Source organism: Poecilia latipinna, unplaced genomic scaffold (assembly GCF_001443285.1).
Source record: "Poecilia latipinna isolate Pla-1442-1.1 unplaced genomic scaffold, P_latipinna-1.0 Scaffold1334, whole genome shotgun sequence".
Classification (NCBI taxonomy): Eukaryota; Metazoa; Chordata; class Actinopteri; order Cyprinodontiformes; family Poeciliidae; genus Poecilia; species Poecilia latipinna.
In genome coordinates, this window is record NW_015113950.1 from 79,363 (window position 1) to 94,062 (window position 14,700).

General features: G+C 38.1%; 1 protein-coding gene across 1 annotated transcript in view; it reads left to right on the forward strand.

Annotated features, from left to right (window-relative positions):
* The window catches only part of gstcd (glutathione S-transferase, C-terminal domain containing), a 56,967-nt gene extending 44,263 nt beyond the window's left edge, over positions 1 to 12,704 (forward strand). The window contains exons 9-12 of the mRNA XM_015055753.1: positions 361 to 494; positions 4,539 to 4,569; positions 7,946 to 8,015; positions 10,221 to 12,704. Coding sequence (XP_014911239.1) covers positions 361 to 494; positions 4,539 to 4,569; positions 7,946 to 8,015; positions 10,221 to 10,393 — 408 coding nt within the window. The 3' untranslated portion in view covers positions 10,394 to 12,704. The remainder of the gene's footprint in view (positions 1 to 360; positions 495 to 4,538; positions 4,570 to 7,945; positions 8,016 to 10,220) is intronic.
* The last annotated feature ends 1,996 nt before the right edge of the window (positions 12,705 to 14,700 follow it).

Sequence of the window (14,700 nt, forward strand, 5' to 3'; positions counted from 1 at the left end):
TGTATGTATGCAGATGTTCTTAACTGGGGAAAAATAGCTGGAAGACAGAGACAAGAAACATTCAGCATTACTAATGCAGGGGCAGGTGTTTATCACCACGCACAGTTTACCCACTCAATGGGAATCTTGATGCATTCGTGCTTCTGCTCTGAAAGCATCAATGCTTTTGTTTGCTGGAGCTCCCTATGTCTGCAAGTTTGGAGTTTTACGTGCAGCAGCCTTTATGAAGTAATCAGTGGGGATCAATAATACGTGCTCTCAGTTTATATTCTTAAAAAAAAAATGTTTTCAATAAGAAAAATTTGACTTTTTTAGTTGAATTACACTGTTTGGGTTTTGTCTTTGTCTGCTCTAATGAAGGTTGCCCTCCATGCGTGTGGGATTGCGACAGACATGGTGTTGGAGCACTGCATCCAGGCGGGAGCCTCCTTCATCATCAGTCCTTGTTGCTACGGCTTCATCCAGAATGCAGTCAAGTTCACCTTCCCTAAGAGGTCTGTGCCTTTCCTCCACTCCTCCCTCCAGGGCCACCTCCCTTAGCTATTTCGCCTTAAAATGTTGTTTGTGACCTTGTTAGTCTCATGTCAGATTAATGCTGCCTCCTTTCCCCCCTCCTCCCTTGACTTTCTTTTTTTTTTTTTTTTTTAGTTTCCTTGTTCAGCCCCTGCTGTCTATTATTCCCAAATTCATTCTGACTCCATTTCTGCTCTCACATAGAGATAATCTGTCTTGTCGCTGCGTTTTTGTTCGGCTCCCGTTTCTTATCAGCACCGCTGACAGTCTGAGGCAGCGGTGTCACATCACCTCCTCTGCAGGGTCCGTCCCTCACATTTTCAGTCTTCTTGTCAGCTCCAAAGAGGCGGTCAGGGGTAATATAAATAGACTGGAATGGAAATCTGCTTGAAATCGCTCTTGACTTGTGACATGCAATATTCAGTTGAACAGAAAAATGCCCCTCGATCCGGCTGCTTGGACGATGCTGCTCAGTTAGAAGTGAAAGAGAAAACGCAGCACACCATCAGACAGTGAGAAACAGGAGGATGCACTGAGCGTAATTGAAGTTGATTGGTTGCTTAATGCTGTTAGAACTTACAGTCATAACAAGGCAGACAGCTGCTAAAACAACTCAATGCGACTGATTGCTGGGAAACAAAGCCGTCGTGTGGGAGTGCTGATGTAACGTTGGCGTTTTATGGTGGAGAAGCTGGTGCAGCAAATGATGCTCCAGGCGTCAGGTTGGAAGGAATGGTGCTGTGTGGGATATTTTACTGACTTCTTCTTGTTCATTCTATGTCAATTTTGCATTTTTAGAATATGTAGAACTATAGTTTAAATACTGAAAGATTTTGTTGAACTCGCAAAAAAAAAAAAAAAAATGTTGCAACCGACAGGTCACACTCATCTTTAAGCTGCAATCCATCACTTGCAGAGTAATAATTTTACAATGAAACCTCTCTGCCTGTCTCCAGGTAGTAACACTAAGCTTAGATGTCTGAAACAGCAGGCAATTCTAGTGTTGCTCCTGTAACTCTCTCGTATATCAGCCATGTGTTACTATGACATAGTAAGATAATTACGCTTCAATTAGACCATCACCTGTGTCGACTTATCCACAAATTTGATCTTCAACTAAGCTAGGCAGCCTGGATTTTTTTCTTTTCATTTTTTTAAGGAAATACCTTTTCCTTAAAAAAAGATAAGGGAATATAAAGATAGCTGGTGGTGTGGTACCTCAGCCAGGTGCTTGCCTCAAGAGCCATCTTGAGTACCACACTTTAAAAGTCTCATTCTGCATTTTTACTCAAGACCATTTAAGACTCCAGCTGCATCAGCCTTTTATTGTTTATTTTTTTCCTTTTACGGCAGCTTATTTAAGTGCATTTAAGACATTTTCATTTATATTGAAAATGTCCTCCAGGTCGTCGAAGGACCATTAGATTCAGAGTGACTTATCTCCTTGTTTGATTTGAAGTGTTTCGATTAATAACAGAGACAGCCAAGAATGTGTGCATACTTGAAGTTTTAAATGGTATTTTTGTCATCAATGCTGAATTAGTCTTATTATCTTCCAGCAGAGGAAGCTTCAGTGGACAATGGAGGACGGAAAAGTGATCTGCTCCATTGCCAGTTGTTTTTTTAATCTTCTTGGCTGTTTAAGAGAGTAAATTAATCCTTATTCTCCAAATATGTACTATTGTTAGATTAGCTGCTATAACATTTCTGTAAGTGTCAAATCCCTGTGTCTGGGTGGTCCCTCCTAGGGAGCAAGCCACCTTATATATCTAGTGTGACATAAATAATCCAAGTAAAATTGGACTGTATACAGAGATTTGCTATAACAATGACAAAGTCTGGGAAACTGGGAAACACTATGTGTTTTATTTTAGCATTTTTATTCAAATTTGATATTTACTAAGAAGAAGCACCATTACAAACATTTAAACAGCTGAAGCAGCAATCAACTGCCTAGTGCAAGTATCTCAATTTTCTTTTGCCAACTCAGCTCTTCATCCTTCATAACTTCTTGTTAGAATGACAGCAAGATGTTTGTGGGACCAACACTAAGATGTTTCTGCAGGCAACATGTGGAAAGGATCTGCACACCTGACTCAGTCAATCATGACACTTTTAGTGTTTTTTTTTTTTTTTTTTTGCTTAGGGTCATATTCCAGGTAGTCATGTGTGCATTCTGCAGGTGTCTGCATTCCAAAAAGTTTGCAGGTTTTTATGAGCTGTGAAACTCAGCTTCCCATTTATATTAATGCTTCCAAATGATCCTCCATGTGACCGGGCTGACTCTTAACCCTTGACACAGCGCTTGTTGAATTTTAATTAACATCAAACATTAACCAAACTTTGTGACGGATAAACTGCATTTTATCCTTCACAAATAAACTGACTTCTTTCCCAGGGAGAAAGTAATTACTCTATGAAATCATGAGCTCTATTTGTGTTTGTTTTATCTTTTTTTTTTTTTTCCCCTTCTAAAATTCATGGGGTTTATTTGTGAGAGCTTTGTCCATTAAAATTGACTCTCACAAAAAGAGACCACACACACACACAAACTCATGTGGCCTGGGCAGCTATACACATGAAATATATGGCCTTTCAGAAATATTGCAATATAATATTCTGCTTCCTCTTATTTGTGCATGTAGTTTTACAAGTAGAGATTCTGATGTTTTATATCTTAATGTTTATTTTCTTTCCATTGAGTCAATTTTTCACAAGTTTGAAATTCCTTGTCACAGATTTTTCAGACAGTCTGGAATGACTCATTTGCTTTAAGCATCATGTTGGAATAATATCTCTAAGCCAACAGTGCCCAACTGTGGATCCCACAGCACTCTACCCTGACTGTTTTAGATGGTTCCCTGCTTTAACACAACCTGATTCAGATGATTGCAGTTCAATAAAACTCTATTAATTAGCCATCAATTGGATTCAGGTGTATTGAACCAGGGAAGCACCTAAACATGCAGGGCAGTGTATCTTGAGGGCCAGAGTTGGGAAACACTGCTCTAAGCTATTCTTTGACTGGAGTAGAGGAAAATGTTTAGCTGAATTGGAATGACTTGAACCTCATTTCAGTTGAGTTAAGGTGATTTGAGGCTTGTCATACACACAAAATATAAACACACCACATGATTGCTTTTAATATAAAAGCAAAATTGCGCAGTGAAAGCAACTTTCTTCAGTTTAAGCTAAGCACAAATTACAGGGAATGTCCCAGAAAAGAGAAAATATTCATTTAGCACCTGCTGTGGTGAGAATGACTATGCTTTAACATCAGAGGCAGGCTGGTGAAGTGTGATGGAAAGACAAAAGTAGATCCAATGAACACTTGTTTCAAACAAGATACGAAGGATATCAGAAGTATGAACAACAACTTGTTGAACCCTAAAGCCAGTGAGCTGCAGAAGAAGAAGAGCACCTCCTCCTTTTTGGTGAAAAACAGGTGTTAGAGCCTATGATTTGCACAAAATTAGACAGTAACAAATTGGAAAAATGTTGCTTGGTACAATGAGTATTTTATGTCAGTGGCAACATTTGAATATTGAGGTCAGAATTTGGAGAACATTAATCAAATTAAGGTTACTGGTGGATGTGTAATGGTTTGGAAAGTATTTTGCTGGCACTCTTTGGAGGCTGTTATTAGAAGCTGATACACCTAATGCTTGCAATCACAAATTGTCCCTTAAGCTTTTTACTTTTTTAATATACCAATGGGATTGGTGCTAAATTTGCAGACTGACCCTAAGAAAACAAGAACGGTGCCAGCTGTAATGTTTTGCCTCTTGACTTATTTTTTTTAGCTTTGTGATGATTCTTTAAATATTACCAGATTTGATCAAATAATATCTTTTGATTACTTCACAAACGCACACAGACAGATAATTACATATTCTCCCGTTTATAAACCTGTGAAGGCGAAAATGACCAAATGTGGCTATTCATTTTTACAATTCTCTATTTGCATGGTAAAAACATTATTTTCTCTTATATACTTTAACACGGTTTGTCTTCTGTTTTTACAGCAAAATGTTTCAAGAGACTCTCACATCCAAGGTATGCTTTACACTTTGAATACGTCTCCACCAATTCAATTTTACTTTGTATCAAATAAAGCACAGTTCTTACAGATTTGTGAAATGTTCACATAGATGGGAGCCTTCAGTAGCTGTGGGTTTATCTTCCAAATGTCTTCATCGTTACACTTCCTATGTTTTCTTTTTCTTCTCGCAGTTCGATACTTTTTTGTTGACGTCTCGCATTAACCAAAGTGGCAAAGAAAAACATTCAGTGGTAGAAAATGCTCAAATTTTAATTTCTGAACAGCAAATCACTGACCCATTAAAAGCTAAAGATATTCTTACTCTGTAGATATCAACAGTTAGTCAGCATGTCCAAGTTAGATAAGACTCTGAAATTAAAACTAATTAGGAAATAGTTTGAGTTTCACACATAATATACAAATCCTTTACTTATAAAGTTGAATATATTTGTGTTACCAGTATTTGCGGGCAAGACTAAATTCCATTATTTGGTTATTTGGCTTAAACAAAACAACACAATATTGAGGGTCCTATGGTCATATTCAGCTTAAACGTAATTTCTTTTTTTAATATACTTCTCCTGAATGATTAATATATTTCTGGCAAGCTAAAGTTGTATTTATTTATTTTTTTCTTTTAATCAGACGTGAACAGAGCTAATGCTATCTTTACACTGATTTCTGTCTTGGTGCACAAAATCTTATGCAGGCTTTTACAAGGGAGGAGTTCACACCCTCCAGCCACTCAGGCCTTTATCGCTCAGCACAGGCACAATGCTGCTCTTCAGGGAGAGGCTGTCCCAAAGTGATCTATGGGACCTGTCAGAGCCCCCGAGGGGGAAATCTGTGTAAAGTAGCTGCGGGTCCTAACCATGGCAACCTCAGGTTGATGTGTCAAAACACTGAGCCAGCTTCTCTTCCTTGGTGCAGAGCAGGACCCTTACATGGGCTGACTGGCACAGAGAATAGTATACAGTGCCTTGCGAAAGTTTTCATCCCCCTTCAACCTTTTCCACATTGTGTCAAGTTGCAAGCACACGCACTTTTGTTTGCAATTCTTATGTAGAAGAAAAGAAAAGTGTTTTCTGTAGAAATAAAACATGCATTTATATTCAAACCTCTTTTTTCTGTTACCCTCAAATGTAACAAAGCGTTGCTATCAGTAGACTCAAAGACTCTATTTTCATTTTGGTGTAAACGTGGCTGTTTTGTCAGAGAGCAGTTGTGAACAAATGGCGCCATGAAGACAAAGAAACACAGCTAACATTTCAAGGATGAAGTCGCAGAGAGGTTTGTTGGAGGGTTTAAGTTAAAATCCCGAAAAAAAAAAAAAGAGCCGTGAAGCTCCGCATGTGAAAAGAAGAGCATGGTAGCCTGGAGGAGTTGCAGAGCTTCACCACTCAGGTGGGATTATCCGCTGGTGAGATGACAACTAGTCATGCGCTCTGTTACCCTAATGGATGAGTTACGGGAAATAAAGGAAAGTTTTAAAGAAAACCATCAGTTGTCCTGCTTAAAGTTTGTGACAGACATGTAGAGATTGGAGTAGAGATTCAACTTCAAACACAAGAGATTTTATGTAGGCATTTCAATGGAAAAGGTGCAAAAATATAAACGCATGGTACACATTTCAGATTTTTTTTCATAAAAGAAAATTAAAGCTGTCTATCATAATTTTTTTTTCTCAACTTTACAATTATTATAATTATTTGTGTTGTTCTGTCACATAAAGTCTTCATAAAAAAGTAAAAGTGGCTATAACGTTAAGAAACGTGAAAAATCTTAAAGCGTGTGCGTACTATTGTATGATACTGATTTTCTGAGATTGTAGATTATTACTTTTGTTTTTGTCATCGAGAGAAAAACAAGATTAAACAAAATGACAACAAAAAACAAACTCACAACTTTTGATGCGGGAGCCCCGTAACGGCGCAAACACATTTCAACACTTTATTTCTTTTGCTGATGTTCCCTGTGCTTCTGCTCCCAGACACCCACTTGTCTTGTTTTATAGGAGAACCACCGTTGTCCTTGTGAACCGACAGTAGTTAAAGCAAACGACAAGATGCTGACAGATGCTTGTGAAGTAAAGGGTTAATGGTGTGAGGTGTTGGTGCTCGGCTCAGACGTAAAGGGCCAGCTCTGCTTTACGGCCTTGCATTCAGCATTTACTCTGCACTGTGAAAAATGGGATCAATTAAAGCAGAGGCAGCTTAGAGATGACTTACTGCTCTGCTGAATCGCTTGTTACATGAACCATACACGGGGAGAAGCTTAGAAGGGGAAAGCGTGTCCTTTGTTTGGAAATAAATTACCTGGGTTCATGGGGTGTGTTAGGAAAGCTGACAGGGATGCACATATTTCACTCCTAGGGGGTTGGCAGTCGTATTATTTCCTGTGTGGCAACTATTTTTAACAAACGTATAAATTAGAAACATGTCACCTGGAAATGATTACGAGCAAACAAACAGCTGCAAGCCGGATCCATGTCACAATATCTAATGACATGTAATATGGAAAAGGCAGACAGAGCGACTGCTGCTGGGGTTTGTACATGGCAACAACCACTAATGGAGGCTTGTTAGCTAGTCTGCTTGCTAATGTTGGAGCCGCAGGTTTGGGTGTGCTGGCTTTGATTTTGTGTGTGTAAAAATAACCACGTCGAGGAATGTTGAGCTTTTTTGAGCCGAAAAGATTTGCGACGCGTCGAGGTAAGACATCTCATTTTTGGGATCGTTCCCTCATCACTGAGCTAAGTACGCCGGGTGAGATTGCAGTGTCACTTTTTGCCACTGTTTATACAGATTTACAAAACCGCGCCATGTCTCCAGTCTCGTCTGGTGGACTTTGTTTTGACTCCACAGTTGCTACGCAGGTCTAATAAGATGATTGTTAGTTAGGATATGTTCTTGATGCATTCTTGACAAAAGAATTACTACTTTCTCTCTGCAATCATGCTTTGCTTCCATTTAAAACAGGAAATTCTTGTAGTTTTATGGGCATAGTGTAAAAAATCTTGACAGATCTTGACAGTAAATGCAAACGTGTGTGTTAAAACAGCTAAAACAGACAGACTCCTTGCTTATTGTGCCTAACCATGCGATGTGCTAAGAATGTTTCCCGCCTCACAGGCGGAACATGCCGAGATCTGCATCATGGCTGTGCACAGATTCAAGCAGGTGTAGGCTAAAGTAGGAGTACTAGACAAGCAAAACTAATCCATTCATCCATCTTGGTTTCACTGAATGCTTTAAATGCTTTAAATGCCTGAAATGCGTGGCTTTGTTGCGCCTACTGTTGCAGCCTCGAGGTATATCGTTTCAAAAGTTGGTCAAACAAGATAAACAGTATTTCCAGATTAAACAGTTATTTTTCACCTGTCTTCCTCAGGAACACATGATCCTTTGCCGCTTTGCAGATCAGACTGCGGTCCAGTTGCCACCTGAGAGGCGCCTCATTGGTACTGTTCATAATCTGCTCTTTTATCCCATCCCGTCTCCATAATGCAAAACATTTGTGGCATTAAAGTATAATGATCCCTACTGTCCTTTTTAGTTAATATCATTATTTATTATGGTGAACTGTGAATAATTTTTGCACTTGTTTCTTTAATTTTCTTGACTTGTTTTTCTTTTTTTTCCCAAGCATCAAGTATTTTGTTTTGTTTGTTCCAAGCGATATTTTTCTCTCTCTGTTTTCTTAGCTGAGATTCATTCTTAGGATCTCTATATGGAAGGTTTCTACGGGGTCTTACAAAAGATCATATCAATTTTAAGTCCCAGAAAATCTGTTTTTGGGGTCAAAGATGCACGGTCACTGTGCATCTGCTAGTAGCCACTTCCACTTGTCTGAGGTTCTAAATCTCAGTTGAACTGGTCTCAGTTTAATGCAGTTCATTTTACTTTAAAATACAGTTCAGTTGATTTCAACTCAAAATTCGAGAAAATTAAATTAATTAGAAAATTATATTAATTAGAGAAAAGTCCTTGTATTTACTTTAGCTGGACCTTGAGATTGTACTTTTATTTATTGACATTTTTCATTTTGTGAGAAATCTATTGAATCTATTTGTTAAATTTCCTGTGGGTGTACATTGATTCAGTTATCAATGCACAACTGATAACTATTGTGAATAGAATAGTGTAAGTCCACTCTACACATTCACGTATTGCAATCACCTCACTATGACGCTTTAATCTTGTGAAATGTGTTAAAAACCTCTGACATAGAAAAAAAAAAAAAAAAAAACAGGGACTGAAACAATCAGCTGCCGGATCAGAGTCCCATTCAGATGGAAGTGTGAAACCTCCACTCCTGTGCTGGATCTTTACTGAGAACTGTTTTCATTATGCTAAGTACCCTTTTTCAAGTTGATAGCTTTCCACTTTATCAAAGCTTCATTAAATCAGAAAAGCTCCCCAGGGTTCTTGAATCTGAAACCTTTTTTTTAATCTGTCTGACACCACCTGTCACTGCTCTCTTCTATCAGATTACAGAACATTTTCTTCTTATCTTCCCTAAGTCTGCTAGTCAGGCTTTTACCATCAAAGCAGCATGACGATGGACAGTGTCTAATTTAGGTGGGAGTTTTTTTGTTTTTTTCGTCTGTGAAGAGATTAAATACATAAAATAAAAACCTGAACTAGATATGTGTAAGTAAATACTCACTTTGCATAGGTTGGGAGTTGAGTTAAATTGGCATCTGATCCTCCACAGCCCAGCTCATGCTGTGTATGTTGATACGGCACACATATTGCAAATTGTCAATTAATGAATTAATGTCAAGAGCTACTCCTGGTCCCAACATATTTGATGTGATTAGCAATCTAATCACATCAGAGAAATGTTTAGCTCGCTGGTATTAAGTCAGACCTGCTGTGTTTGAAGGAAGAGAAATGCTGAGTGTGACTAGAAGAACCTCATTTCTGCATTAAAGTTCAGAGGCAGAAGCATCGCAGCGTTGGCCATATTTATGTCAGATATGCAGAATAACATTGGGGGTCAATAGAGGATTTCATTTACTATAAAAATAATGATCAAGTGCTTCTTCACTCAGCCTTAACACAGAAGAACGGTTCTGTCACAAAGTTTAAAAAAGGAGCCTCCAGTCCTTCACAAATGATCATTTAAGTCGCACATTTCCGGCTGACATATGTCATAATTTGTCAAATGCTTACTTACTTAATTAACATGCTAATTGGTTTTGTGTTTTTCTGCATTGCTAATATTCTGTCTTTCTAAATTGAAATTCACCTTCCATAATAATTTGAGAATTATTATGGTAATAGTTCTCTAATTATTACCACAACAGTAATTATGGAAATAAGTATTACCATAATTATTGGTAATTGTGGTAATAATAATTACCATAATTTTTAACATAATTACCATATGGTAATTTGTTTGTAATTACATTTTGTCATAAAGCTTATAAAATCAGTGATAAGTTATGGCACTTATCACTGATAAGTGCCATATTGGTTTTATTTAATAAAACCAATAAATAACCATATTTGTCTTTAACCGTCACCCAGTTTAGGACTTGTTTGGTCATCTTGCAAAGCCTGAATTTCTACTGGATTTCAAGCAAAAAGTGTTTGTCGTCTCAACTCTTGATTTGGTGATAAACAGTAGCATTTTATCATTTTTATTTGTGTCAACGCAGGAAAACACTGCATGGGCTTGGTGGACTTGGACCGGGCTTGGGCTGCAGAGACTCACGGGTACTCGGTTCAGGTGATGACCATGGAGCCTGAAAGCTGTTCGCCAAAGAACAACATGTTGATGGGAAGGCCGCCGCAGAGGACTGCAGAGCCAGCTGGACACGTCGACGCATAATCAGGACCGTGATCCCTGCTGCACAGCTGAGCGTCTCCAGAATCGTTGAAATTGACGCCGGGTCTCGCTTTGGCAGAAGCTTTTCTTTTAGATATCCGTTTTCAAGAAGTCTTGGTTTCATGCAAGGTGGAAACTGTCAAACTGCATTTTTAAAAGTTAAAAATAAACTTGGAACCAACAAGGACGGAAGGTGTTTTTCTTTGAACCGGGACTTTGTCAGAGATACTCTGCCACATAATTTGCAGTACCATGATTGTGTTTTCGCTGACACTGTGTGATCAAGCTGTCCAAGTACACAGAAGCATCGGTAATTTTACACTTACTTTGTTAATTAAGCAAATCAAACGTCCGCACTTGCAGACAATCTGCATAAGCAGTCAGCACCTTCTGATTAACTGTGGGGGAAATATCAGAGCTATGAGACTCATCTGCAGGTGAAGATCAACTAGGGGATACCCTCGGCACTACCTCACCTTCATTTCTGTGTGTTTTAATCAAGTAGCGCGAGAGAAGCACCTTTAGAGGCAAAAAGCAGCTTTCAGCTCCAAGTGTTAAACTCTTGTGCTGTTAAACTCTTGACTTTAAATTAAGTCTTTGTGGAATTCTGTGGAGAGAGTGAATATTTCTCATAAAAGATATGTAAATAGTCCAGCATCCTGCAAAAGAACTCGCATCCATTGGATTTTTACAGATGTTGATGTTACCTGCAGATGTTAGATTTTTATATGATGCACTGCATGATTGTGAGTTGGTAGCAAAATTATCTTTTTAAACATTTCTACAGGTAGAATCTGAAGTGAGCTATAGGCCCTACTAGCCCCCCCACCTCCCCAATTATTATATAATAAAGCCTTCCTGTTTTTTCTTTTGCTTTGTTCTGGACTTTGACTAGGCCATTTTTACATGTCTTTAATTGACACACATGGTTTGATTGTTTCGTTGTAGCTCTGACCGTATGTTTACCATACGTGTTATTCTTCTACAATATTATCCCTGTGGCAATGATGTCTTCAGCATTTAAGCAGTGTTGGCTAAATTTGCCCTTTTGAGAGACAATTCCCCCCCCCCTTTGCGTTTTATAAAGATCATATTTCTGAACTTCAAGACTTCTAATTGTCCTGTCTGTGGATTCTCGTACTGAAGCTGTGGGCTTCTGGAGCACCTTATGAGAAACTACCATGATCCTCTTGGCTGCTTCACTGAGTAGTTCTCTCCTGGCCCAGTGTATCAGTTCAAGTGGCCACGTTTGGTAAGTCTGCAGTCGTACCATACTTTTCCATTTCTACAAATACATAGAACACATTTTAGATTTATATATATTTTTTACGGTTTTCTTCCAATTAACAAATGTGTTGGTTTCTTACGCAAACGTTTCTGGAGCTGATAAAATATGTCAAAAAAAAAAAAAAAAAAAGTTAAAACTGTGATTTCTTTTTCTATCCGCTGTGTACATCCCCTATCTTACATTCAGCAGTATTTATTAATGAATGATTGTGTCAAAAAGATTGGTGTACTTGGTAACTTTTAGATAGGGAGGCTTTGAGGGAGATGCATCTATACTCATCTGAATTCTGTCAGCAGAGTCAGTCGGTCCCGAAGTGAATCTCCACAGACACAGCTTGTTTCAAGGACTGGGATTTTTCCTCAAGAGGAGGCGTCTGACTCCCTGTTCACGTTTGTGACTCTGCAGGAGAATACGCAGGTGGCGTGACTAGAAGCCTGCATCTAAACCTGTGAAATTGCTTGATTTAAGCTGAAGGGAAGATACTGGAGGTTGACCGGGGTGCCTTATTATTGCAGGTGGAGTGGATTAGTTGATTTCACTTTTAAACAAGGATCGTTCTCTTGAAGCTTTTCAGTGAGTGCATCGCGCTGATGTGCTAAGACCTCGATATTATTCCGAAACTGGATAATTAACATTTCTTTTAGTGTCATTTTCGAAGCCGAGTCAAGAAGATTATTTGCTTTTGTCTAGAGTAATCTGATACTTTGTGCAAATTGTTTTCAAAGAAGACAGCCATTTCGTCTGTGAGTAGTATTTATCCAGAAGATCTCCATAATCAGATGTGTGGATACCTGATTTAGCTTTCAAAAGGTTTTGCAGCAAAACTAATTCAGCTTCCCAAGTTGTAACAGTTTATCCACCAGCCCACCTTTTTTTCTTTTTACTGATACCCCTGTGTTGTAAACAGTCTGTTGTTATATACATAGGCCCCTACCTTTTGTGATCAAGCAGATAAGAGCTTTCCAAATTAACAATTTATATGTTGTTTATGTTTTTTGGTTACTGAAGTAAGCATGCAAAAAGTAAGAAACTGCTGCTTTTTGTTGTTTCTGCAACACGTCTGCTCTTTCATGTTAAATTTGCAACTTTTCTTTTTTTAACTACTTAAATCTGTAAATTATTGTTCATATGTTGTTGTTTTTTTAAGTAAATTTTAGTTTTTATTTCTTATCTCTAAAGTTTTCTTGCCCCATGATGCACCACAAATTGTCTGATAACCTCTGATTGGCCGCTTTCTCAGTTCAGCTGACCAAAATTGGTGATAAGCAGGTTAATTGAACACACTGTGCATAAGCACTTCCAGATATCACTAACAACATTTCTGAGTGTGTGCTCTTTCAAGTAAAAGTATGTTACAGCTAATTTAAATACTAGTTTCCAGAGAAAGGGCACAGATATAAAAAGCTGTTGGGGTGGTTGGAGTATAACATATCTAGATGTGGAGATATGTCTGCCTTTATTCAAGCAATGATAAATAATAATTACTTTATTAGCTGCACCAATCCCTATAGCCACACTGATTGCTAATGTAACTTGCCGAATACAGTTAAAAGTGTAATTTCCGTTATAATTTTCATTATTTTTCATATCACCTGATCTCAAAGTGCCTTCAAGTTGCCTCTGCTACTATCAATCATTAACAGTTGCTAATGTGAGCAGAAGGCCAGAAAGAATAATTTTCAGGAATGTTCAACTTGTGCTTCAATGATATGTAACTTCTTATGTCATATTTCTGGAAGAGAAATACAAAAAGGCTAAAACTGGTATCAGCAGGTCTCCCGTTCCATCCATAATATGGTAACGCCTCTGAAAAGCTCTCTGTGACAAACTATTGCACCCTAACTGTGCAAAGGAGCAGTAGATATGTAGTCCTTCCTCTCTGCAGCTGTCAGACTTTACAATCAGCACCTCTCCCAGAGGACCACGATATAGAGCAATAGTTCAAAATCCCCTACGTGCAATTTACAGCTAAACTTGTTATATTCCCTTCAATATGCATCCACTTACTTTTTTCCTCTTTATTTCATCTCTCCTTGAACGGAGCCATACCTTCATACATTTATATGCAGCCTTTGTATGATGCATGCTAGCATTTATACATTGGTGCACTTTGTGTGTTTACATATTTACATAGCATTTAGCCTCGCAAATGTGTACAACTATTCCCTTTTCTAGTTGGTTGTTTTCTGTTGTTGTTTTTCTTTCTCTCAGACCTCTTGTTCATTTGGCATTTGGATAGCTTATATACTGTACTCCTGCAGAGGTGGCATTTCCCAGTTGTGGATTAAAATCCTCGGTATTCTGCTATTATGTTATACATTTTTAAGGAGCAATCATATTCAAATTTTCAATTGCCACATTCCTTAACCAGAAAAGAAAAAAGAAAAAAACATCTGCACTTTTTGTGAATATGAATAATATGCCTCCCCGCCTCCCCCCCAAATAACACCAGTTCTGTGTTTTAGATGGACAACATAGATCTTAAGACGTAAATGTGGCACAACTCTTTTAGGCTTAATCTTGAAACAGCCCTCCTAAACAGGAGTCTTCCTGTGGTCTTCTCATTTTAAATGGCTTACTAGAGCCTTAGTTGGTTACTCAGTCTCATACATGATCTCCTATAATGTCATCCCTTATTTCTGTGCAGCACAAGAGTTTAACATTTCAAGCCCTCCGTCTACTCAGAGAGCCCTGTTACATCAAATAGTTTATTTGATGTAGGTTTATAGAAGACTAGGACTGGGTAGGTATTTTAAATGTATTTAAAAGCAATAAGGCAACTAGTTAAACATGTGGGAATCTGAAAATAAACCAAATCAACAAAAAAAAATATATAAATAAAACACTTGTCACAGTAGAACATGTTTCTGAATTTCTCTAGGTTTGTAATATTAAAGCATTTGATTTTCAACAATTTCCGCATCCTCGTGTTTTTTTTTTTTTTTTTTTTTTTTTTTTTTTTTGGTTTTTTTGCCCCGGATAAAGGGGTGGGGTGGGGGGGTGGTTGGGTGGGGGGGGGGGT